Source organism: Sminthopsis crassicaudata, chromosome 3 (assembly GCF_048593235.1).
Source record: "Sminthopsis crassicaudata isolate SCR6 chromosome 3, ASM4859323v1, whole genome shotgun sequence".
NCBI classification, from domain to species: domain Eukaryota; kingdom Metazoa; phylum Chordata; class Mammalia; order Dasyuromorphia; family Dasyuridae; genus Sminthopsis; species Sminthopsis crassicaudata.
In genome coordinates, this window is record NC_133619.1 from 418,021,240 (window position 1) to 418,049,084 (window position 27,845).

The following is a 27,845-nucleotide window of genomic DNA, read 5'->3' on the forward strand; positions in this document are numbered from 1 at the left end:
TCATTTCCACTCTCACCTAAGGACAATGGGATCTTTCCACTGGACATGTTTCTTGTGCCATCTCCTGCATTAGAAAGTAAGCTCTTTTAGAGTGAGGACTTTTTCTGTTCACATATCCAGGCTCAAGTCACAGCAAATGGAAGTCTCCTTTTGGGTCTTTAACATTCAGCAGTACACTTCAGATCTCCATGTTAACACTTTGTTTGCTTGACTTCATGCAAAACTTCTTGAAAATAAGTCCTTGATAAAATATCTGAGTGTACTCAACATAATATCTCCATTGCCCTTTGAATTACTGGCAATTTTGCTTCTTTGAAGACTTGTGTTTCATGATTCTCAGGTATCTAGAATCTCTAAGGCTACATTTTGCTCTACCAAGTCAAATACTCTTTTTGGGTCAATAAACACAGCCAGAAGCCTGTATCTTTTAATAGGATGTGAGATAAAAGGTCCTTGGGGACAGAGACTGTCTAATTTTTGTCTTTGCAATTTCAATATCCGGCAAAGTGCCAATTGTGAAGTGAACTTAATGTTTATACCCTGTAGGGTAGTGGTGTTAAATTTAAAATACAAACAGGAACCACTAATCTACATATAAAATCCTTTTGTGGGCTACATATTCTTCATTTAAAAATGTATTATTTGTGTTTTATTATATTTTTATTATTTTGATTTTATTTCCTAATTACATTTTAATCTAGTTCGGGCTACATTCAAGGGTGTTGTGGATGTGGCTTATAGATGGTGTGTTTGATACCCCTGCTGTAAGGTACTGCATGTGAAATGTTCTTTTAAATGCTTTTTATCCATCTCCTTTGGGGAGGGAGACCCCCCCTCCTTCCAACTGAAAGCACCTGTGCTTTTTTCCTAATCATTTAATATCTTTCCTTGTTGATTTGAAAATATCTCCTCCCTACCTTAGAGTTATATGAGTTGAGACCACTTGAAAAGAAATGCAACAATTGTAACAAATACAAGATATTACTATAACTTTTTTGAAAAGGTCCATCTCCTGAAAGTACAAGCTGCCAAAATATGGTATTTATTTTAGAAAAGGAATAATGTTAAGACAGATGTAGCTGTATGATGAAAAATAAAGTGCAAAGTCTCTCTTTGTGATGTTAAAGAGAACACATCCAATTATAGTCCACCTTTCTAAGTTTTCTTAATTCTCTTTCTTGAGTTTTAGAAAGCTGGGGTATTATTTCATCTTCTATAATTATGTCATTTGTTGCCTTCTGGACTTTTTCAGAAATATCATTTTCTTCATCTGAGTCATCAGTTGCCTTTCCACTTTCCATTTCTATATCATCAGGAATTTCCTCATCACTATAACAAAACAATTCAGAGAAACAAAATCTATTACTATATAATGATTCTTATAACATTAACTTTGATATACTTATACATCAACACAAAAATATTTCTTAGCAAATACATTTTATAAATTGCATTTTGTTGCATGAATCTCTACACAACAAACGTCATGGTTTTAAAAAAAAATAACCTTTTTTTCTATAACTTGTGTTTACCACATTTGTTTACAGTTTAATGTTAATTTTTAACATAACAAAAATATATTGGCCAAATATTCTTATGAAGAGGAAAACAAGCAAATAGTTCTAACAGCCACTATCATGTACTATTAAAAAACACATGAACTAGTAATTAATTTCAAGTCTTCTTACCTTTTAGTACCTTTGGATATTAATAACGAATTAACAAACATGGAACACAGAAAAGAGGCAGATGGCAGTACATGGGCAGGAGTTTGAAGGAGCTAAAAAAACAAACAAACAAACAAAAAAAAAACAACAAATTTTAATTTATTTTCCCTTTGTTTTACTCACAACTTTTCAATTCCTCATTTTACTAAACACTTTTATCTTCATCTGCTATGTAACCTATCATTAAAGAAGCTACAGCAATTAATCCCAGAATGTTGACCATTTTTTTCTCTATGTCTCAAAACAACACACAACTTGTTCTATCCTTTTTGAACTTTAAATTTGCATGTTACATAAGTAATTATTTAATAGGCAGCATAGTGCACTGCCTAGAACGCTAGACTTCTAATTCGGAAAGACAGGTCCCATTCCTTTGGAGCTGAGACTATGAGTAAATCATCTTCTTTCTCTATAATTCATTTTTCTTATCAGTAAAAATGGGGGTAGGGTTGAAATTCACATCTTCATTGCTATCCTTTCTACTTTCTTCCAGTTTTAATATACACTGAATATTATGAAATCAATTCTCCCCATTAATGTTTCCATGCTTTCTCCCTTTCCCCATTTCCAGGACTCTTCCCTTGTCCATGGTGAAAAGACAGATTTTTCTAATAGCTGTATAGTAGTTCATAGTTCATTGTATTCAATTAGTTTAACATTTTGATTAGTATTACCTCACTGATGGCAGGTATGTCTTCTGCTGAAGGGTGATAGATGAGTTCATTCCCCATCATTTCATTTGGATTGGTTTCTTGCTGCTTTCTATGCTTTCCCATCAGGAAATAGAAGGGAGTTGTTGGAAGGCTTTCTTCTGCTATTAGCTACAAGAAATGGAAGAGGGTGCGGTAGAGTGAAGGCTATTGTAAGGGATGAAATAAAATCTGCTTCAAAGTTACAGGGATTATTTTAATGCAAATATAAAAATCCTTTAATTTCATATTATGCTTCACCTTAAGACTAAAGGTAGCAGGTTTTATTTATTTGCTTATTCTAAAATAGAGTATGAAATTTATTATTTCCCAGTTGCTACTAGCCATATCTGATTAGTAAGAAAGGTTCTTTCTCTAACTGTTGTGACAAATATGCATAAAACAGCAGTCAAATCAAATGTAAGCAGAATCTGAACTTCTTGCTGTTGCCATGCTCTTTCCTTTTAGTCATGTCTTGCTAGCAAATGTACTTGTTGATCAACAACTAGTTGTTGGTCCTCATTTTCAAATCACTGTTGGTTTGATCTTAGGGGCTTGTATATTATAGCTAACATCAAATTTTATCACTCTTCAAATCTGATCAGCAGTTATCCTATAAATGTCAATATACAGCTACAACAGGACTTAGGTCCAAGTGTGAAACAGGGATCACAATATATTAACAACCTCTAGGAAAATTTCTAGTGCATGGGGAGTAGATTTCTATGGATGATCTGTACAAACACCTACATCTCAGCTTCTTAAACTGTAGTTTGCAAATCCGTAACTGAATGTAGGGGTTGTGAAATTATGATTTATGATCAGAAAATGTTTGATTCATATACTTATAGATCATGTAAGAATTTCTGGGGTGAAAAGAGATTGCAAGTGAAAAAAGTTTAAGAAGCCATGACAATAAAAATCACAATAATAGTCATGAATGGATTGAAATAGCACAATGGGAGTAAAGTGTTGGAATTTTTTTGTCTTTTAATCTATTATGATTTACCACTGGCAAACAACTTAACCTGTTCTTTCGGATTCTCAGCTTTCCCATTTATTCATTCATTCATTATCAACAGGCATTGATTAGGTACTTACTATGTATTAGGCACTGTGCTGTTACTAAAAATACATATATAAATGGAAGAAAAAGTCTTATCTAAAGAATAAGGTTGACAGTTTTAATATTTTCTTAATCCCTCAGGAAAATCAAATGGGATGCAGTACATAAAAGTACTCTGAACTCTTTAAAGCACATGATATTACTTCTTGTTATTACAATGATACATCTTATTATTTATTATCATCCTCCTCAGCACCAGATAGTAGTAGGTAGGGGAGTCTCTTTAATCTAGGTAAAATAATATTTCTTGTTTTCATAATATCAGTAACCATAGCATAAATTAGTAACAGATATACACACTGACAGTTATGTATATGTCTTTTAGTCTCTCAACATGTCCTTGTCTGTAGTCTTTGAGGCAGTCACTGTATTGGATATATTTAGTTTTGTCATAAGGGAGGATTCAATCTAAGAATCAGGAAAAGGTTTCTTTCCCCTTCTAAAAAATGACTGCGATATTATGAAAAAGAGATAAAATAAAACACTACCATATGGGTAACATTTTTTAAAAATCCTTAAACATTCCTTACTACAACATGGCATATTAGGCAGAGTGCTAGAGTCAAATTTAGGTCTTTTTCTAACACTTACTAGTTGGGGAAACACAGGTGGTTAATTAGCCCCTCTGACCTTTAGTTTCCCTATCTTTTAAAAGAAGTGCTTGGACTAGATGAATTCTTTCCCATCCTTTGCAGCTCTGAAACTATAAATAATTTTTTTAAATGGGACTCCTGGAACAGATTAAGAAAGGTGCTGGATTCTGATCCCTGGCTTGCTTACTCACCACCTGTGTGATTCTGGGTAAATCTTTTAATTTCTCTAAGTTTTAATAAGTGACTTAGCTTAAAATTTAGGATTTTATGATCCTATGGTCAGAGAAGGAGAAATAAAGGAAAATATAAAAAGCATATATTCATTTAAAAAGGAAAGGAATACAGCTTTAAAACTAGAAGCATTCTCTAAACACAGCCTTTCAGTATTTTTTAGCTCTGTGTAAGGTCAGCTTATTGGTGAGAATCCAAGAGCACTTTTATATCTCACTGTCAGCATGGCCTTAACATACCTGTTTGCTTGCTGGGGTAAGTTTCTCTTCTGGGGATTTTGTACTGAATGTCATTAAATCCTAAAAAGAACAAAACAGCAATAAAAAGTTATACTTAACAAGAAATATAAGATATGGCCAGCATCTTCTAGGATATAGATTTCTTTATAATAAAATAACAGTAGCAAATGGTCTGGTAGATTTGAAAGCTGGCTCAAGAATCAGGCAGACTTGGGTTCAAGGCCTGGCTATGTGATCCTAAACAAGAACCCAGTCAATTCTCTAAGACTAGATCTGCTTTGTACTGAGAATTGCCAGGTGCCAAAACCACAAGTCTGAAAAAAAACCCCAAAAACCAAAACAACAACAACAACAACAAAACACAACAAAACAAACAAACCAACAAACAAAAAGCATATTTAATCATTACTTTTTAGAACATTAGAAATGTGTCTTGGAAGACTATATAAAAATTTAGTAAAATCAAACTTAAAGATAATTCTTAGATAGTCATGGTTTAATGAATATTGTTGTACAGCATTTTTAACATTGTTCACCCAAGCCCTACTCTGAAGTCTCATGGCAGCACAGAACTTAATTAATTAAACCAGGATTGGTGAAGGCTGTTTCTGTTATGAGCTGGAACTCTGGAAGGAGAGGAATAAAACACTATCAAATGGGTAACATATACTTTTTAAAAATCTTTAAACATTTCTTTATCAGGCAGAGGGCTGGAGTCAAATGCAGGTCTTTTTCTAACATTGACTAGCTGGGCAACCACAGATGGTTAATTAGCCACTCTGACCTTTAGTTTCCCTATCTCTTAAAAGAAATGCCTGGACTAGATGAACTCTTTCCCATCTTTTTCAGTTCTGAAACTATGAATAATTTCAACCAGGGAGAAGCCCAGTTGGGACAAGTCTGCAGAGACCCATCACTCAACTGGTTAAGTAAGCCATTCCCCCTCCACTATAGAAATACACAAAACCCTGAGTGCTGCTCTTTGTGTAGGAAATACTCATACTGCTGAAATCAAGGACTTCTAAAGTTTTTAACAGGCTTTAATATCAATGTCCTTTGCTTGCAAGGTGTAGAATTACTATGACATTTAATAAAGTATTCACACCTTGGCATGAAGGTTGCCTGGCATCTGATACTATGCCTAAATTATAGGAGAATTCAATTCAAGTAGAAAACTAGAAAATAGATTTGCCTTATGGCAGTGAGCCAAATGAGATCTGTAGGAGGAAAACTGGCTGTAAATAAAATAGATTTTGGGGATCTTTCATGGTATAGTTGGAAAACCACTGAACTTGGGGAATCAAGAATAATAAATAAAAAAGACCTGACCTCTGCTATTTACTACCCAAGTGACTAGTGACTATGGGTAATTTACCTAAAGTCCAAGACTCTGTTTTCAAATCTATAAACTGGGCTAATACTCATCTCACTGGTTTACATAAAGAAAGAAATAGAGAGAGAGATTAGAACTGCACTGGCATAAGGCACTCCAGGATGAATAAACTCCCTCTACTAAAAGAGATTAGTACCTTCTTTTCCACATATAATGTTAGACAACTCTTTACAGTGAGTGGTTAAGTCATTTGTCCAGGGTCACACAGTATGTATCAGAAGTGGGATTGAACTCAGGTCTCCTTGGCTTAAAGACTGGCTCCTTAGTCAATGTCATACTAGTCTCTTTATAAGAAAAGCACTAATCAAATGAGTTATTATGATTTTTAATTTATGTCAATGAGGACAATTCAGAAAACAATTCCTTTTGGAAATTGAAAATTAATGAAATAAGTAAATGTAAGAGAAAATAGTAAATGGATGTAGGAGATACATTTTAATCAGTACAGGACTTTAGTCAATAATTAAAAATGAAAGTTAAAAAAACACTCTAAATGCTAGTTACCTGTGATTCATTCAAGAAGTAAAACTGGGATTTGTTTAACCACTGGTAATCTTCTGAGATAAATGATTCAGGGACATCTCTTGGAACAAATACAGCACACTGGACTTTCTCTCTACAGATACTCTTTTGAATACACAATGGCCTTGGCTCACTAGGTTTAAACACAAATACTGAAGGGGAGAAAAAACACACACATTAATATTCTGAAAGGTAAAGTTCGCTTTAAATATATATATATTTTCCCCCTCATCAAAGAACTTATGAATTGCTTCAAAAAGTATGTCCTTATGCTTAATTATTTTCAGGAAAACAAAATTTTCTTAGAACCAAGTATGAATACAGAGCTTTTACAATGTGCCTGGAGACTGGAAATCAGGAAAGGGAAGTAGTCTGTTTAAGGCGTCCCAGCTCCAAATGAAGATTTGTTTTGAAGTTAAATCTAACTAAATTATCTCACAGGTTAAAAAAAAATAATCAAGTATTATCTCCATCTACTTTGATCACCATTTGCTAGTGAAGGAAGGTCTTATACTTACAATCTGAACCCCGTGAAGACCAAGACATTGCAGCAATATTATCTGAATTGGGATCAGGCTCCAGAACTATAACACTGAGCTGTACACTCCATTCCACTGTAAGAATAGCCAGACAAAAAACAATCAACAATTCTTAGTAAGTTTTACCAAACAATAAAAGTTGAAGATAATTTCGTGTTCAAAGTTCAGATGATGAAGTATCCCTAGCTTAAACTGACTTCAAACTGATTGGCTCACTCATGCAAGACTGTCACTTGGTTATTCCCAGGGAGAGAAGACAGAATGAAAAGAATTAGTATTTCCCATTTTCATCTCAAATATGTACTTAGACTTAAATAATCTTTGGAATATTATGCTTGGAAATCAGGACAGAACTACAGGATAATCTAAATAATCTCTTCCTAATTCATCAAATTCCCTTGGGTAATTTCATCAAACCAAAGTATATCAGGGGCAAATGCTGTGGATATTTTTCCACTGGAAAGTAGAAAATCTGAATTTATTTCTCAACTGTCTTTTCAATCATTTCAGTCTTGCCCTATGCTTCCTGACCCTATTTGGAGTTTTCTTGGCAAAGATAACAGAGCAGTTGGCTGTTTCCTTCTCTAGGTCATTTTACAGATCAAAAAATTAAGTGACTTGCTCAAAGTAACATAGCTAGTAAGTATCTGAAACCAAATTTAAATGCAAGATGAAACTTCTTGATGTTAGGCTTGGCATTCTATCTGCTGAACCACAGAGCTGCTCCCGTGACAAATATTCTAACACTTATCATCTATAGGCATAGTATTTCAAAAGCTGGGAAATCTAGCTGTCCAGGAAAACAATAAAAACTGAGTGACCTTAGGGGGCTAAAATAAAATCTGGATGTTTTTTTTAAATATAATTTCCAGAATTCAAGAGTAATTTCCTGTATGTTGCAAGCATTTTCTTCGGAAATCAGAGTAAATTAGAAAAAAATCTCACATGCACAAGTAAGGAGGTTCCAACAGCACAAAAAATTCTTTTCAGTTGTACCCAGAAGGTACTTAGAACAAGTTTGTCTCCCAAAGCAAAGATTCCTGGAAAAAAAACAAACACACACAAAAATCTCAAAAAACACTCTTGCTCCTCATATTTTATAGTCTCTAGACTAGTCTTATGTAGTTTTAAAGGGACACATGAAAACTTCATTGTTTATAATTATTCACATGAAAAATGGGTTATGGGATGTGACAGCAAGATTTATTTGGGAAATGTATTTTGTTTAAGAGAAGTAGGTAACTTTTGAGAAAAAAAAAAGTATAAATTTTATAAATTATATTTGATCATTTATTTCTATAGAGGTTGCCCAAATCATTTACCAAATACAAGAACAAGATGGACTCACTGTTGAATGTTTTTTTTTTTTTCCTGAGACAATTGGGGTTAAGTGACTTGCCCAGGGTCACACAGCTAGGAAGTGTTAAGTGTCTGAGGCCAGATTTGAACTCGGGTCCTCCTGACTTCAGGGCTGGTGCTCTATCCATGTGCCACCTAGCTGCCCCTGTTGAATGTTTCTTTAGCCAGAATAAGAAAATCTTGAACACAAACATTTAACAAAGGGCTCCTACAGGTAAGATCGGAACTTTAGGTTCCAAGTTCTGCTGTATATTATCTTTGGAATAAACATAGTAACAAATTTCTCTGGACAAAGATTTCATAATTTAAAAATGTCAATAAATACAACTGTAGCTATCACTGAAGATTACTTACTTTATTTTCCCAGGACGGTGACAAAATGTACATTTAAGCTCCCAAGTAGCTGAATCCCATATTGTTATTATTTCTTCAAAACTAACTGCAAGCAAAGACTCATCTTCAGAGAAACAGCAATTTGTTGCTTGGTAATTGTGGTAACTGCCTACAAAATCACAAGTCCAGCCCATAGCTTGTTCTGTAAAAATAAATGAAATTCTAATAGGCAAAACAGTCTCAAAAGTCATAACAACATATCCATAGAGTCATAAAGTAAAAGTATTACTATAATGTGAATACAATTTACCATACTCAAATATGTATAATAAATGCCAAAGAAATGTAAAGAAAATGTTGGAAAAATATTTTAAAAATGAATTATGTGATCTCAATGTTCCCTCCAATGATGCAGACACAACCTATGGATGCCTTGAGGAGAGGAGGATGTTTGGCATAGAAGTTTCCTAATTTACTCTTATTAATGCTAAGTTTCAAAATGGAAATATACCCTGAAAAAAGTGAATTAATTCAATTAGGGATAAATCTATTAATTACTGGTTTCCACATTGGGATGGGATGAGGGAGAAGGGAGAGTATTCTTCTTTCTAGTATAGCTTTAACAATGCTGAATACTTTTCTTTATTACTGATTTAATCTGCCCATAAACAAAATGGACTGATTTAATCTTTTATTTTGTGTTTGTGCTCCCTCTGGTGGAAATGAATAGAAGCAGAAAACATAAATTCCAGAAAAAATCCAAAAAGACAGTGTCTAAAGATATAGAACAGTCCCAAACAAAAGCACAAATTTTTAAAAGACTTTATCTAAAACCATCTGAAATCTATTCCTATGAAAACAACCAAAGAAGGCTTTGTGTGGTTACAAATTTGGGTGATTGGAAGGATGAGAGCATTTTAAACATAAAAAAGAGAAATTTGGAAGATAGGTAGTTTTGAGGAAAACATAATTAAGTTCTTTTTCTGGACATGTTAAATGTCAGGAATGGCTATAATTCAAAACTAACATAGGTAAAAAGTGTGATTAAAAGTGATATGTACAAAAGTTTTAGCAAGATGGGTCAAAGCAAAACTGTCAACATTTCAAACTACAAAGATGCAGCTCAAGTACACACAATTCTAATATGCTGTTTAAACAATAATATGGTTAAATTGAATAAAGCTTCCTGAACAGCTTACAAACTTCTCAATTTAAAATTTGTTAAAATAATTTAATAAAGATGAATGAAAACATTTGTTACAAAAATATTATAGTTTCATTGGAAAACTATTCAGATATCAAGCAAAATGTCATATTCAACTTTAAATGCTCTGTGAAAAAAAATCCCATAAAACAAACAAACAAACAAACAAACAAAAAAAAAACAAAACAAAAAAAAACAAAAACACCTTACTATATATATCTGAGTCATCTGTTAATATCCAGACTTTAAAGTGGCCATCTTTACTGGTGGTTACCAAGGTAGGAGTTTCTGAATTTTCTGTATCAGAAAAACATAGAGCTGTTACATGGTCCTCATGTGGCATGTTGATTCTTGTGTTAAGAATAAATCTAAACAAGGGAAAAGAAAATCTCCTTTTTAAAACCTTTACATTGTAGTCAGTTATAAATGCACATTTACATAAAATCTTTTACACAGAATTTATTTCTTTGCATATATTTCTATTTGGGAAAAGGCCAAGTGATACCCTACTATCTATTAAAAACTGTGTTATGGTCTCTGTTCTCAAGGGATTTATTATGTTTGTATCCCACTTATAGGTATATTGGAATGGTTCTCATGAAATATTTAAAAGTTTTCATATGAAAAGTAAAAGGAGTTTTATAGAATGCAAGGCTTCTGCCCTTAAAAAACTTGTCATATTTGATTTGCTTTTTAAAAGACTTTTCAGATGATTTTAAAGTTTTGATGAACAAGTTCAAAGACTTGTTGTTAAAAGTGAACTCATTAATTCTTTCGTTTTGTGCACTGGTTATACAGGAAGCATTACCCTTGTTGTTGCTCATTAAATTCCCACAATTTCATCTGTAATTCAAGCTCTGCTTCCTTCTCCTGTCGTTGTTCCACTGTTGCAAGCCAGTTGCCTTGAGAACTAAATGCAGCCTTCATTAGTTCAATATGAACAAGACCAGGATCATTAACATATTCCTGCTGTACGATATCTAACTAAAGTTTTTTGGGAAAAAAGACATGAATAATATTTGTTAATATAAGACAAAATATTTTTATGTCAAAGCATAGATAAGGAGCACTGATATCTTCCTAACACTGTTATTCACTTGTACGGACTAGAGCTGCAGGCTTGCCTTTAGAAGGAGGTGGGCTGCTCCACCCTTCTTCCCTTTACTACCCACCCACTTTTGGAAGCCTTCCAGTTAGACACTGCTCTTTTAAGGTGACTCACACTGGAGGATTCTTTTCAAGTATGGGATAGAATTAGATGTTTAGATGATCTGAGGTCTTTCCAACTCCCAAATTCTATAATTCTGTATAAAGCTTAGAATTCAAGAATATCAGAGCTAAAAGATTCAGTTTTACAGGTGAGGAAACTAGGGCTCAAAGAGAATAATTATCTTGTTTAAGACCAACTAGCTAGTGGTAGTACTGGAACTAGAATCATGACTGCCTGAGTCTTAACTTTCTCAGTATCTTAAAAAGATTATAGGAAAATAAAATTTTCTTTCATAGATATAAAAATTCTTAGTACAGAAGAACCAAAATAACCAAATTCCTAATGTAACTTCTTAAAATGGAAAGAAAAGCAAACTATACCTTAAAATATTAGTGGATTAGTACAAACTTTAGGGATACAAGATTTATCATAAATGGTCTTGATGCCCTATATTGAAATAAATTTACAACTCAGTTTTCAAAAATAATTATACATCTTATATATATCACAGGTGCCAAACATTTATTTGATATCTTTTCTTTACACAATTGTTTTATAAGCCTTAATATCACAGAACTGTTTTACAAAAAAAAAAAAAAAAAAGTGGGTAAACCTGCCTTTCAAGTAAGTTCTATGTTTTGCATTTTTTTTTTTTAATAGTACTGATAGATTTATGTTGATCTATCCACAATCTTATCTGGTCTCCCTATTAATAATGCAGTAATGGGAGCAAGTTTGTCAGAATTAGAGGTCCACTTGTATAATCATGAAGAAAAACAAAACTAAATAATCTAAGAAGATCTAACCTGAAAATGTGACCTTTTTATCACTAGTAGAACCAGCTATAGATGTTACTGTGTCCAAGTAAACACAAGCAAATAATTTTTTGCTGATTACTATTGTACAATTTCTTTGACTTGCAGGATCTTTCGTAAATTTCGACAATGCTTTGTTGACAATGCACTTAATATAAACTTACATTGTACAACTGTTTGTCATTTTGGAGAGAGTAAAACTGTAAATGGCCAGGCTTCCCATTCATAACCAGGGCTTTAGTTCTTGGGTCAATCATCAAACCAGTGTTGACAACACTATCTGCAGAGGAAAAGTGACAAGTAGTTTCCTAGTTAGAAAATGACAATTTATAAATATAGGCAATTACAAATGATCTTTATTAGATAATACCTTTCACAAGTCCTTGAATTATTGCAGAAACCTCAAGGTTTCGGTGAATGATCATAATTTCTGTGGAAAATAATAAAATTCAATGATTTTATGTGACTTCTAAATACACCAGGATTTGACTACTTTTTGTTTATTTTTTAAAAAATGGATTTGTTTTCATTACATCCCCCTTTTCTTCAACTTTTTTAAAAAGCTAATCAATTCATTAAAAAAAAAATATTTAAAAATCTGACATTACACGCAATGTTACACACCCATGAACTTGCCAGTACTGAAAGGAGTTGGGAGAAAAGAAACAAGTTTTAAAGTTGGACTAATTCAGAACTTTTTAACACTTAAATGAAGACAATTGATTTTTATATTCTCAAAGCACTAACAAGTAACCTATCAAAAAAATCAAAACATTCTCCATGCTTTGTAACAGCATCCTAAGTGGTACCCCAACCAAATTGAAAACCCGCAATCTCAAAGGGAATTTTACACTGCCCAGGCAATTAATTAATTTTGGAGAGTGATCTAATGAGTAACATGTTCTTGCTAATTTTCGATCACAATGTGTCTCAAGGACCTTCTATCTCTGGGTCTATCCCCTGGCACCAAGCCAACCAAGTCCACCTTCCTTAAAAGCTTTTGATTATGTGCAGATGAAATTATATCCTCAAGTCTCCCCTTTTCTAAGATAAATATTAGTTCTTTCAGCTAAAATTTATGTATGTCTAATATATGTGTATTTTTTGATCTAATAGAAAAAAAAAATTTTAATTAGATCATTCCAGAATTTTACTAGGGCTGTTAAAAAATGCTAGCAGTGATAATTCAGAAAATATCACATTATAAAAGGAGAAGTCAGATTTTAGTATAAATACTTTGACATTTTATACTCAAGAAGGCCATGTAGAAAAGTAAAAAGAATACTGGATTTGCAAGCAGAGAACCTGGGTTCAAGGATTTGGGTTCAAATCCTTGCTTTGTCACTTACTATCCATATAACCCTGGGCACTTAAATTTCCTAAGAAAAGGGTTAGTTTTAATGATTCTGAAATTTTCTTTTCTAAATGACACCTAGCATTTTAATGATTTTTGGAAGAACAACATAAAAGATGGATAAATCAAGCTTTGATATAGTTACCAATATCTACTGTATAAAAGACAAAGGAGAAGAATAGTAATAAAAATGCCCATTATAAAGTTATTCAAGATCCTGATTAATTTTAAATCCTGCTTCCTATCTCATGGGATACTGACTTTTTATTTGGTTGCATTACCAAATCATTTAGAAATAATATATGTACTTACTGTTATCAGAGTGACAAGTACAGAACAAATCACCTCCTGGTGAGGCTGAAATGTGTTCAATGGTGCCTCCTAAACGCGGCAGGAACTCTTTATTTTTTTCTATGCCACCTCGCCATTCTACTAGGACAGATTCACGCCCTCCACTCAAAAGACTGGTGCCTTTCCATCCATCACACACATGGAACAAAGAAAATATTTGTTAGAGAAATTTTAAATAGAACAGCATTAATGTATGAATACGTCAAAATACATATGAGAGAGTAATATTTAAAGTCATAGATTTCACTTGTTTTACTATTACTTTGGAAACAAATGTACTTAAATGTTTTTTTTCAATTTTTTCAATGACTAAGCCTTTTAATCTATGTAAACGGTGGAAAAACAAAATATCTAATAGTGAAGATCATGGTGACCTATCTTTACATTTTCTTAAGTTGTGAATAGATGTTAGAGTTTAGTGTTGAAATCAAATACTACTTATAGAAATAATCTGACACATTGATAATTCTTCTTATGCATTTGCTAATAAGCCATAAATGAAAAGCAAATGTAACTGGCAAGTTTTCACAGCCAAACCAAGCTTGTCCTACATGTATATATCCAGAATAGTTTTGTGAGCTGTCCATTTAAGAGCATATTACATTCTGCACAAGTGACTTTCTTTATGCCCTTGGATTTTTACCTATGTGTAGTTTGGCAAAATTCTTAAGTAATTATGGACTTCATTAGGAATCTATATAACATTCTACAACTCAATATAATCAGCAAGATGGAAAACAAGAGCATCTCTCTGGACGATGCTCAACTATTAAAAAGACTCTTATAGGGAGACCTTCTGCTGGACGCTCTAGATCAGTAGAAAAAGTGATCCAGTGGTCAAACAAAATTATCAATTGTGGCTTCTTCCATGGAATTTTCTATGACCTTAACATATGCATGAGACAAACTAATGAGTAGAACCTTTAAGTCAACATTTTGTACTACTGATTGTTTTTATAGCTCAGTGGATATACTCAATGAATCTTATATTTTCTGTATCTTTCAGTCAACTGTATAATATACACATGTGCATTTTTTTTTTTAATTTAAAGCAAATTGTTCACAAAAGGAGGGGAAATTTCATATGCAGCCCCCATTTTCTGTTCTTTATATAGGGAGATGCTATTGGTATTAAGCATAAAATAAATATGTTGGTGTTATTTGGTATTTATTAAGCACAAAATAACACCAAAAAGGAATTAATCTATTGTTATACCTCAGCATGGATCTCCTTTGTGTGTACTATCTAATACAAGATTCGACACACACCCTGCTCTTCAGTTTTATTTATTTTATAACTTTTTTTTTCCCCCCTGGGACAATTGGGGTTAAGTGACTTGCCCAGGATCACACAGCTAGGAAAAGTTAAATGTCTGGGGCCACATTTGAACTCAAGTCCTCCTGACTTCAGAGCTGGTGCTCTATCCATTGCATCACCTAGCTACCCTCTTCAGTTTTATTTACAGAGAATTATGATCTTAAATTTGATTTCTCTCCTCTTTCATGAATAAATGACTACACAAATCTTAAATTATTCTCACTTTTTATTTATTATCTTTCTAGTTTCAATCTTCAAACTTTCACAGAACATCTGGTTTACTTTCCTTCACCATTTTTCTTTTTTATGATATTATATCATTAATAAGCTTCCACTATTCTCCTCTCTAAAATTTTATAGATGAGATTATATTCTACCTCATTCTTCTCTTTGGCTATGATACGTCACTGCTCAAATAGCATGTTTAATATTTGTTCTGGCTTCCTCACTGTGCCAACTGATTTATATTGGTTGAACTTCTTTAAGAAATGGTGTTAGTCCATACTGATGCTCATAAATATACAATATAAAAACCATATAGTAATTTTATAAAATTCCTTTATTTTCTGAGTGTAAACTGTTTGCATTTTTGTTTTTCTTGCCAAGTTATTTTTACCTTCTGAATCCAATTCTTCCTGTGCAACAAGAGAACTGTTTGGTTCTGCACACATATATTGTATCTAGGACATACTATAACATTTAACATGTATAAGACTGTTTGCCATCTAGGAGAGGAAGGGAAGGGAAAAGTCGGAACAGAAGTGAGTACAAGATAATGTTGTAAAAAATTACCCAGGCATATGATCTGTCAATAAAAAGTTATAATTTAAAAAAATTATCTTATTTTCCCACTTTCTGCATTAATAGTTAACATAAACATGACAATACATATCATTGTTTTTGCTTTAAAAATTTTTTTGATTTTGATCTTTGCTCCAACAAGTTAACATAGTTGGTTGATTCATAAATGATTACCTTATTAGTCACCAGTCATTAAATGTGACTTTTTGGGATGACGATTATTGTTCATTAAAGTATTTCCCTACTCTTTTATTGAAGAAAATATTCATGATGTACAAGATGTTCTTTAAAAACTTATGTAGTTTTAAGCTATTAAATAGCTAATCAAGTTATTGATTAAACCCTACCCCCTTACTTTTTGAAAATTGGATACCTGTGAGTCTTCTATATACAAGATTTTGACCACTTTTTAAAAGTTCAAATCATATTTTTCAGCAATTTTTCATACTCTACACCTAAGCTGACCTTTGCACTGAAATCACTAATATGCTAATTTTTACAAATTTTTTTTGCAGAATTTCCTTTGCTTCTTAATCTCTCTGCAACTGTCTTCAGCTTTTTTGTTACTTACTAAAAAAACTCATCATGAGCACTGCAATATGAAATATACAAGTATCCCTTGAATTTTTTTTTTTTGTTATTGTCCAAAGGCAATTTTGTTAAATATAACTCTTTATGGAGAGCTTGTGAACCATCCTCCCATTTAATTCAAACTTTCTTTTGTCTTTTTATTTCATCACAATGTTAAGATTTATATAATTCACTTCCTCTAGTATGACAACTCATTGGTGTTATATATCATTATATAAAGATAAATACATCATTATGTAGAGATTTCTCATTTAAAGTGTTTATGATTAAATTAACACTCATAGACTTAAAAGAGTGATTCTTGGCATCCTTTATCCCTCTTCTGCCACTGCCATCATGAAGTAGAAGGGAACTGTCTAAGAGTAAGAATCATTTAGGAAAAAAAAAATTTTGGTTGGGGCGGTGGGGAGAGTAGATGGGAAGGGGGTAATTACAGTAGTAAAATTCATTATCTAGTGTCCAGCCTCCTTGTGATGATCCACTTTAGATCCAGTCAGACTACTTCGCTGAAAGCAAGCACAATATGTTAGTATTATTATGCTTGTTGATGCCTGTCTAGGTTGGTGGGGTCTACTAATGCTTGTGTCTTACTATCATACCTTTCAATGACTCAGGAGTCCCCTTGATATTATAATGAAAGATAGGAACAGGACTTATGTTTAACTATATTATAATATGAAAATATATTTTAAAAAGTTAAAATTATACATTTCTGTTAACAAATTAAACAACTCAAATGACTGTGTACTCAGAATACATCTCTGAATTCAAAATATTGAACAAATACTTACCTTCTGTTGAAAAAGCAAGATCCATAACTATATCATGATGCCAATGTAGAGAAGTATAAGTATAGTTTTTATTATCATTGAAATTTCTCCTATTGAGGAAAAAGATACAACTTCAGTTACTCAATCAGGAATGTGATAATAACCTGTCAAATATCCTCACATGGATGAAATTCACATTTTCACTCCAACCTACCCCTGGCTCTAAATTTCCTAACTTTTGTTGAAGGTGACCTTAGTTAATCAGTTTCACAATCCTGAAATTCTTTTTGATCCTTTATCCCAATATCTGCCAAATTATAAAGCTCGTATCTCCAGAACATTTTTTACTTCAGCTCCTCTGCAATTTCATGACTTTTATCCAAATTTGGGCTTTTACCTTTACCAGACTAACATAAGTTCCCTAATTACTCCCTGATTTCATTTTCTCCTCTTTCAAATCCATCTACCACACAGCTGCCAAACTGAGATTCCTAAAACATATGTCCCACTATTTCACATCCCCTACTTCAAAGTTAATGGTTTTCTATTGCTTCTAGAATATCAAATCCAGAGCCAGGAATTTAAAGCCCTTCACAATGACTTCAATTTTAATCTTTTTTTTTACCTTATTATACTCTCTTTTTGACAAATTGGACTTTTATCTCTATCTCCCCCATACATAATAAAGTATATAATCTATGACTTATGAAGCCGACCTCCATGTTTGGTATACACTCGCTTCTTATTCTCCCTTATCCCCCTTTAGTTTTATTTATAGAACAGTTTAATACTACCTCTTCCATGAGGCAATTCCTTATCATTTCAAATACTAGTGCCTCTTTCCCTCCTCTTGAAATTTCATTGTATGTACCAGGTGCTCCAAAAAGTTTTGGTGAAATTTAAATGTTGATAACTTGTAATTTCTACTTAATATTTATGCACACTGTATCTTTTTAATAGAGCATATATACGAAGAGAATGGAGTTTTTGTTAAAACTCCAGAAACCACCACAATGTCTTGTATACAATAACCAATTAACAATGTTGAACTGTCACATGAGACTGATTGTTTTTAGCATGAAAAGGTTAATATTTTTTTTATTTCACCACTTTTCATCTGTAGCATTATGTTAGCTTCTATTTTCACTTTTTGCTTTTTAAAACTAGATAAAGCCATTTTCTTCAAAAGGCCAATGTAAACAACTCAGTTAATGAAGACAATAATAATAGTAACTAATTTCAATTAATTTAATGAGTCTTTGGTGTTTTCTTTTTTGGACACATACAATTCTGAGTTCTTCAAAGCTAATGCAAACTATATATGTAAGATTAGTATGATCTTCATGAATCAACCTACCAAAGACGAATTCTGCCATCCTGATGTCCAGATGCTATGCAATCTTCTTTAGGATGACATGCTATACAAGTAAAGATATTATTGCAATTCTTCTTATTTCCTGAAGGCAAGGAAAATCTTGAAAGAAAAAATTTCATGATTATAAAAACAACTTCTGACCATGATAGTACTATTTTGTTTATACAAAAGCCTTACAAGTAGTGGGAATGAAAATGTCAATTTCCAAAATCTATTAAATGGAAAATTAGGAGGTAAACAAAAAACAGATCACAAATTTTCTTTGGTAAGTAAAAACTAATATGCAAATTTGACATATTTGAATCTAACTTTTTTTTTTTTTTTTAACTTTTTAATTCTCTAAGAGAATTGTTGTGTTACTGGGCTTCACCCTTATGGATCTTAGTTTCCTAGGCTATAAATGAGAGGGTTTGTCCCTACCTCGTTTGGTGGCTTAAACTCTAGGCCTCAGATTCTTCATATATAAAATGGTCAATTTGACTTATATAATTTCTCAGGTGTCCTCTGAATCCGATAGTCTAAATGTAGTTAGGTTTGGGATAGAGCCAGACATTTGTATGACTGGAGACTAAGCATCCATTTTATAGTTTTATGCAAAGAAACATTTTTGAAATTTAGAATACTACAAGCTAAGCAACACCACCTTAAGTTTTAGAATAAGTTTAATTTCATAAGGGAAAAAAAAACTCAATACATTAAACAAATATAGTAACAATGAATAACAAAATGAATTCTCACCTAAATGTCTTTTTCTTTTTGAAGAAATATACAGACATATACAAGTCTCGAGCTGCAACAACATACTGGCCCTGTTTTGAAAAAGAAACAGCTTGAGCTTAGTCACGATAAGCTGTTTATGTTCCTAAAACCAAAGCATCAAAACTTATAAATTGTAAATTTTTTCTCCTTATAAATGTGCCATATTTTTTCTAAAATAAAGCACTTTAATATTTATTAGGTTAATGATGTGTGCATCCAAAAAGTAACTAAGTGGTACCCACTTATTAAGGACAATTTTAAAAGATTTTAGATATCTTAGCAATGCAATGGTAAACTGGAGGACTGAAAATGAAGCATGCTGCCTCTTTTCTGACAGAAAAGTAACGAATTTAAAATACAAATGAGACATACTTTTTTCCCCCAACATGGCCAATGTGGGATCTTGTTTATTTGACAAAGTATTAGACTGTTTGGTAGGAGAGGATGATAGGATGGTAAATTAACTTGTAGTTACGAGTTATGAATTACTAGTATTGTAGGAGCCACAAAATATGCTTAGAAATTTTGTAGGTCAGACATAGTTAATCTAAACATGAATTGTAAAAATGATGATTTTCTCTAATTTGCTGCCAGTTTTAGTGAGTTTACATTTCTGAGGCTAAATATGAAGGGTTCCTTTTTGTCAGTAGTACTGAAAGAAACCTTAAAAGGCAATACGGAAGTCTGCTGCTAGGGAGCTTTGTAATTAATTAGGGTCAAGTTAATTTCCTTCTCTGGGACCTAGTTTCTATACTTGACAATGTCTAAGACCCAAAGTGTATTCTACATGTTAGAAGATGATTTTGTGACCACCATTTTCAGAAGATTTAAAATGCTTTAAATGATGACAACTTCTTAAAAATTCAAAACAAAATTGCCATTCATTTTAAGGATATTCAGTGACAATTCTTCATATTCGGTTTAAAATTCTGAACAAAAATGTAAAATGTATTGATTAAACTTACTTCTCTTCCAAAGGCAGTGCACTTAGGTGACTGGCTTATGTAATCCAAGACAAATGATAACTCTTTAGCTTCTACTTCTTGGCTTGGTGATTTTGGAAGTTTCAATGAAGCCAACTGGAATCCATCTAGCCAAAGAACATTGTATTAATGTGTCTATAGAGGAACTGAAGGAAATGAAGGAGTTGGGCTATATGAGACGTTTTCCATTTCTAAACCTATCTCTGACTCTTTTGTGATACTGATCCTTATTTAAAAAAAAAAAAAGATTCTTCTTTCAGGATAACCTCTTTTACTATAATAACTTTTGCAAACCCTAAAATGCATTTTGATATAATAGGAAATAACTGAATTGGATTAGAAGACACCACTAAAACAAGCATTAATATAATATAATAATTAAAATGTACCTGGAATTTCTTTATTTACTATAATAAATACTGACTCCTCAAGATGGACAGGTGCAAAGAAGGCATATAGTTTACACCCAACAACAAAAGTCTGAAAGATAAAAATCACACAAGAATATTATAAAATCTAAAATTAAAATAATCAATTATTAGCATAAGTTAATAAACCAAAAAAATAATTGCTTGCTAGTAAACATAATTCATAAAGGATGGTATATTTTCCATGATTCAGTCAGAAAACAATTTCTGCAATCTTTTAATTTTCCCAACTACTGATATCTACCAGAAAAAAATGAACTTGGAAATTTTTGACTTGACTTAGGATTCAGCTATATGATTTATTCTGCAAAGTGTGCTTTGGAAAGGAGAGATTACTTGGTCCAGAATTCTTTTTGGCACTTATGGTTTAAAAAAAAAAAAAAAAAAAGTCATTTGTAAACAACAGGCCCTTTGATTCAATATATACAAACAGCTTCCTCAATATTCAATTTAAAAAATACTGATTAAATGCTTATGAGGCATTTCTTTTTACTTTGTACATATGCACAAACCGTTTATTACACTGGCATAATTTTAGGGGCAAAATCAAAGATTCTAAATTGCAATGTGAATTTCAAAAATTACTCATATCCCCTTACAACAAAAAGAAACAACCTTGACAACTAGATTACTAAATATATGCAACTATATGCAAATGGAAGTCTGGGATTTGAGAAGACCAGAGTTCAAATATGATCTTAAATATTTGCTAGCTTTGTGATCCTGGCCAAGTCATTTCATCTGTCTGCCTTGTGAGGTAACTGCAAAGCACTTAGCCTAGTGCCTGGAACATAGTAAGCACTTAATGCTCCTTTCCTTCCTTCTATTTAATTACAAATAATTACAAAGAAAAACTTTGCTCTTAAGAGTATCTTTTCTCTAGTTACTCTTCTTTTTTCTTTCCACCCTGAAGACCATGTTCCAAAGACAACTTTTAAACAGACCTAGATCACAAAAGATGTGATTTTATTAGCTCATTTTATCTCATGTTGGAACCATACCTTTATCAGAATGCCATCTATGAAGTCCCAGAGCTTAATTGTGCCATCAAGAGAACAAGAATATAGCTGAAAAGGTAAAAATAACATGTAACTGATTAAGAAAACAGAATAAAAAAAAAAATTAAGACATGTTTTCTGCCTTTGAAAAATAGACAATCTTACCTCTTTGTCTATATTGGAGTTTTGTCATTTTTTATCTTTCTTAGTTTGGAAAATCTTGGCTAAAATGTACACTTTTTTTTTTTTTTTTTTTGACTTAGAATTAACTGGTGGGTTTGTTTAAAAGTTTGAAGTTAGTCTTGGACTGTTTTTCATATTTGAAGGGACTAAGAAAGTAAATTAACCCCATATGAATGGCTCTATTATCAATAGCAGGTTTTAGATAAAATTATCTCCAACTTGTGTCTTGAGATAATTCAGACTGTTGAAAGTTGCCTCACTTCCAAATGGACAGGATGAATTTGGGTATGTTCCTAGCACACAAATCCACTAAATTCTCAAACTAACTTTTTTCTAGGAAAATTTTCTAGTAAATTCAATTTTCTAGTAAAATCAATCAGAGAGGCAAATGCTAAAATATTAAATTATAAATAATTAGACAACCTGTAGATGGTTTTGAGGATTCAGCTGGATTCCAGTCACTAAATTGCTGTGTCCCTGCAGTACATACACACACTCTTCTGTAGCTGTGCTATATACTTTCACAAAGTCACCGGAGACACAGAAAAGGTACCTAAAAAGAAAAAACACATTAAATAGGGAAAAAAAAAATACACACACACACAAATATAATATATATATATATCTATATATATATCTATATATATATATATATATAGATATATATATATATATATAGATATATATATAGATATATATATATATTCTGTCTAATGGCAGAAATGAGATTTTAACTCCAGCTTTACTAAAGCATAAGTGTGCTATGGTCACAAAGTAAATTAGGTTACTATAATGAATCAATACATTAAACTAAATGCATGGCCAGCACTAGAAAAACAAGCAAAGCAGTGTTCCACTTATGGTAGGTGAGCTATTCTATTTTCTGTATGAATGGCAGCATTGAAAGAACATGTCCTCATGAAATTTCCAAAGCAGCATTTTAGTGCTCATAATTTCTCATAGGAAATCATCAGCAATAGTTAACACAAAATAAAAAGACATGGAAGCATTGAAGTAGATTTAGAATTGTAAAGAGTCTTGTAGATCATCTAGTCCAACCCAGAAATTAAGACCTGAGTTAGTCAATAAACATTATTGGTCACTGACTATGTGACAGGCACTATACTAAGCTTTGGGAATACAAAGAAAGATAAAACATGGTCCCTGATCTCAAGGACCTCACAGTCTTATGAGGAATCTAATGGAAGTTAAATGACTTGTCACCTATGTAATAAAGATCAGAGCTAAAACTGGCCCTGATTCCAAATTAGAGAGTTCATATCTTTGAATACAATATTAGAATAGTCAAGCCATCAAAATATTTCATGCGTTGAGCTAAATTTTTTTAAGAAATAATGGCAAAGTAGAAAGAGTATTAGTTCTCTAGGCACAGCATCTAATTCAAATCCTGCCTCTAATATTCCTTTTATCAGTTAAAAAAAAAAAAAAAAAAAAAATCAATCTCTTTCATCACTGCCAAGTCCAAAAAGATATCATGGTGAGTTTGGACAAACAAAAATTATACTCATCTCAGGTATAGTGAAGAGTTTAAGAATTATTTACTGTTCCTCTACCCACTATTATTCTAAAAACTTAAAACTCACATTGTCATAGTATGCCATCTGTTCCCCTAGTCATCACTTTCATTTTCTACAATGTGTACTCAATATCAGAATTTTGCTATGAATACTGGCATTTACATATTAATGGTAAGGTTTGCAAAGTAATTCATAGACATTCTCATTTAAATCCTTATTACTATGAAGTCAGAATAAGCACCCCCACTTTTCAGAAGAAACTGAAGCTTCAAGATATGTGACTTGTACAGGACTCTAGAAATGATGGAAGCAAAATGTAAAGCAAAGACTCCTTTGATGTTAAAGACAAGAGTGCCATTGATCATCTGTGCGCATAATAGGAAAGAATGAAAGGGAGCTAGGACAGTGATACAGTGGATAGAGCAAGGGCTTGGGAGTAAAGAGGACCTTGGAACTGGCTGTGTGACTAGCAAGTCACTTAACCCTGACTGCTTCACCCAACAGATGAATAAATGGGAATTGACAGCCATGTTCCTTACATGTCAGTCATCAATATGTTACCTTCTTTCTATGAATTTTTTGTTATTATCAGAGGATGGTTTGCTGGGTAAGGAAGAAGATATTTGGAAATTATGGTAATTAAAAAAAAAAAAAGCTAGCAAGTTTTTTTGTTTTTTTTTAAAGAAAAACTGAAGAGGGTCTAACATGCTGAATAGTCATTGCTTTGGATTAAAAAGAGACACATGAAAATCTCAAATTAATAGAGCTCACAAGCAAAAAATATGTACAAATATACTATAACCAGAATAAAATGGAAAAAAATTTAAGCGGAAAGACACTAAAATTAATAAAATTGGGAATGACTTTCTGTAAAACATCTGATTTTAGTTAGGAAGCCAGGGACAGAGATGAGGAAGAGAGCCTAGAAGGCATAGAGGATAGCCAAAGGTGATACCTGGAACCAAGAGAAAGAGTATCCTGTTCATGGAACGGCAATGAGACCATTATCAGTGGGCTAATGTCTTGGGGTGGTGATAGTACAAAGGAAAAAAGGGGGAAAACTTGAGAAATATTGCAAAGGTAAAACTGACAGGTCTTGGCAATACATTGGATATGGGGAGTGAGAAGCAGTGAAGACTCTAAGATGACTCCTAGGTTGTGAGCCTAGGGGGCCTGTAATTTGCCAGTAACAGAGAATTTGGAGGGAGAAGGGTTTATGAGTTTGGTTTTGGAAATATTGAGCTTAAAATGTTAATGGACATCTGGTTTGAGATGTCTGAAACAAAACTGGAGATGGGAGAACTGGTTAGTTGAGAAGTTATGGCTGGATAGGTAAGTTAGAAAGTCATCATCATTATAGAGAACTAAATCCACGAGAACTGATGAGATCACTAAGTGAAGTAGTAAAGAGAAAAAAGACAAGGCCCACCTAATGTTAGAGGACATGACCGAAATGAATTTTTGGCAAAGGAGATGAAAAAGTGGCTGGCTGATAGGTAGAACCAGGAGAGAATGGTGTCCCAAAAATCTAGAGGAGTATCGAGGGGAAGAGGATGATAGTCAAAATGAGGAAGAAAATGATACTGATTTGACAAGAGATCACTGGTAATTTTGGAGACAGCAATTTTAGTAAAATGAAAAGACCCAAAATTGGATTGCAGAGATTTAGAAAGGGAGTTAAGAGAAAGTGAAGGCAGTCTTCTCAAGAAACTTAGTCACAAAGAAGAGAGGAGACAGGACTACAGTGAGCAAGGATAGAAGTATCAAGTGAGGCTATTTTGCAGATGTGGAAAAACATGAGCATGTGTGTAGGCAGTAGGGAAGGAACCTATAGGAAAAGATTGAAAGTGTGAGAGGGGATGAAGGAAAGGGGAATCTCTTGGAGATGTGATGGCATTTGTGCAGGTAGAGGGGGTTTGCCTTGGTAAGGAGTAAAGACACTTCTTTTGAGACAAGGATTAAGGAGAAGGTAATGGCAGAAAGCATTTAAACAATATAAAATGAGATAGAAAAAGAGGGAGAACACTTCTAAAAGCCTCAAATGTTTTCTCCTGTCAAATAAGAGGCAATGTTCTCAGCTGAGAGACTGTGGAGAGGGGAAGCCATGAGAAGTTTTAAGGAAGGAGGAAAGATTTGAAGGAGCACCAGTTGATGTGTGAATATATTAATACAGCAACAGAAAGTATTTACCAACAGCCTTTTTTTTTCTTACTAGTGCTTAGTATACTGCCGAGCAAAGAGAAGTTAATAAATGCTTCTTCTATTGAAATGAATGTAAACTTTCTTATGTAGGAACCAGGGTTGGTTTTTTTTGTTTTGTTTTTTTTTAATATTTCCAGTCCTTGGAACTGAGTCTAGAACTTAAGAAATGATTGTTCATTGATCCTAAGGTATGTCTATCATCACCCAGCTATTAAGTATCAGAGAAAGCTAGCAATCCAGAGGTTTCTCTGGACACTAAATTTTAGGATACATCCAGGTTCTTTAAAACATTGTTCATTTGATGCTGAAGAAAGTGAGCAGAACCAGGAGCAACAACGGCAAGATTAAGTGATGATCAACTAACAAATTTTTCTATTCTCAGCAATAAATCAATCTAAGAAAATTCCAATACACTTAGAATGGGAAATGCCATCTGCAGGAGAAAACTATAAAGACTGAATGCAGATTGAAGCATTATTTTCATAATTTTTTTGGGGGGGAGGGGGTGGCTTTTCTTTCTCTCCTAGTTTTTCCCTTTTTGATTTTTTTTCACAACATGACTCACAGACATGTTTATAATAACCATGCAAGTATAACTAATATCAAATTACATGCTGTCTCAAGGAAAATTGGAACTCAAAAAGTCTTAGGAAAGTTAATGTAGATGAGGCGCTTCAGGTCAATTCTAATAAACTTGTGAAGGAGAGAGCCAATGCATTCAGAAAGAGACCTATGGAGACTGAATGTGGATCACAACAGAATATTTTCACCCTTTTTGTTGTTATTTGCTTGCTTTCCCCTTCCTTTTTTAATCTGATTTTTCTCAATGCTGCATGACAAATGTGGACGGATGTTTGGAAGACTTGAACATGCTTAAGGTATATTGGATGCTTGCTGTCTAGGGGAGGGTAAGGGGAACGGAGAAAAGTTTGGAGCACTAGGTTTTGCAGGGATGAATGCTGAAAACTATCTTTGCATGCATCTTGAAAATAAAAAGATATTATAAAAAATAAAACGAATGATGTATAAGTACACAAAGAAAAAACCCCAAAAACCCTTCTCAGTGAAAAACAAAACCCCCACGTAGCTTTAGCCCCCAAAGACTAGAGCAATATCCCTAGGGTTAAAGGCAGAATTAAATGCGGTTCCAAGGAGAAAACACGAAACCACGCATGGGAGCTTCCTCCCGGGATTCTATTTACCAGGAGCGGGTGTCAGAGTGCGCGTGCTCCCCGTCAGTAACGGCGCACGTGTGCACGTGCAGGAGTGGATGCGTCCCGAGCCAGACTCGCGGGCTCGGGCCCTCCCGCTTCCCCCACCTCCGAGCACCGCTCCAGTTCCATTACATCGCCCCGCTCTGCCGCACGCCAGTCTCTATCGCGCGTCCCACGGGCATATTCGCGGTTGGCAGTCTCCCCTGCTTTTCCCCATCCCAGTCCTCGCAGCTGGCATCTCCAGCGGCGCGTGCGAGGGGGAACGCGGCTCGGTATCGCTCCCCGCCGCTTCCGTTCCCAGGGAACCCTTACTTGGAATCGGCCGAAAACACCGCTCTACGGAAATTCAACTTGCTGCCTCCGCTGCGAACCACGCGAAGATTCTCCTCAGCCACCATCTTGGCCCCGGAAACGGAGCCTCTGAACTCTGACCTTCGGCCTTGCAGGCGGGGCCTCCTCGCTTTCCCCGATTACACGAGGGTACTCATTGGCTGTTCTAGGCGGAAGAGTCCTTGTTAGGCCCGATAGTACGTCTGGGAGAGACTCTACGTGGGCGAAAGTTGAAGCAAAGTGCAACATATAAACATCACCCAGTTGTATGCAATAAAGTAATTTCATTTTGACCCAAGAAAATCGCTTTCGCCCTCAGTAAATATGGAGATTTCAGGGCACACGTCGGCTCCTCCCCTCCCCTGCCCCGTCGTGAACGGCGCAGGTGATAGCTCATTGGTCTACTCTCAGCGCTTCCTGATGACGTTAAAACTAGGGGTCAAAGGCATTTCTTGTGGTGTGCAAAAGTTTAGTCTAGCTATCATTTTCTGTTTGGCTGGGGCCATATTTGTTGGAATCCCCTTTAGTTCGCCTCCGGGACTTTTCCCCAGGGCTCTTTTCTGCTTCACAAAATTTGGACAAAAAAACAAAGAGGAAACTGATGAGCATTCAAAAGAAAACATCCAGTTTAATGCGCTTACACTGTCCTCTGTAGTCCTGGAATAAACAG

At 33.7% G+C, this 27,845-nt stretch overlaps 1 protein-coding gene across 1 annotated transcript; it reads right to left on the reverse strand.

Annotated features, from left to right (window-relative positions):
- Window positions 1-967: 967 nt before the first annotated feature.
- Window positions 968-27,345, reverse strand: WDR75 (WD repeat domain 75). Its single transcript, XM_074302887.1, has 21 exons — window positions 27,158-27,345; window positions 22,315-22,444; window positions 21,712-21,777; window positions 20,672-20,762; window positions 20,265-20,389; window positions 19,279-19,349; window positions 18,523-18,639; window positions 17,187-17,275; window positions 13,647-13,805; window positions 12,351-12,410; window positions 12,145-12,260; window positions 10,764-10,939; window positions 10,166-10,323; window positions 8,773-8,953; window positions 8,005-8,099; window positions 7,039-7,134; window positions 6,503-6,672; window positions 4,606-4,665; window positions 2,402-2,548; window positions 1,689-1,780; window positions 968-1,329 (listed from the first exon to the last, which is right to left on the reverse strand). The coding sequence occupies exons 1-21, from the start codon at window positions 27,241-27,243 to the stop codon at window positions 1,122-1,124; spliced, it is 2,493 nt and encodes an 830-aa protein (XP_074158988.1). The 5' UTR covers window positions 27,244-27,345; the 3' UTR covers window positions 968-1,121.
- Between the last annotated feature and the right edge of the window lie 500 nt (window positions 27,346-27,845).

Excerpts from the sequence above, each read along its gene's own strand:
- WDR75 (XM_074302887.1), bottom strand. The coding sequence starts at position 27,243 with ATGGTGGCTGAGGAGAATCTTCGCGTGGTTCGCAGCGGAGGCAGCAAG. Across the intron at positions 20,763-21,711 it reads TAGATGGCATTCTGATAAAG|ACTTTTGTTGTTGGGTGTAA; the intron begins GTATGGTTCCAA and ends TTTATCTTTCAG. Across the intron at positions 17,276-18,522 it reads GATGGCAGAATTCGTCTTTG|GAGAAATTTCAATGATAATA; the intron begins GTAGGTTGATTC and ends TTTCCTCAATAG.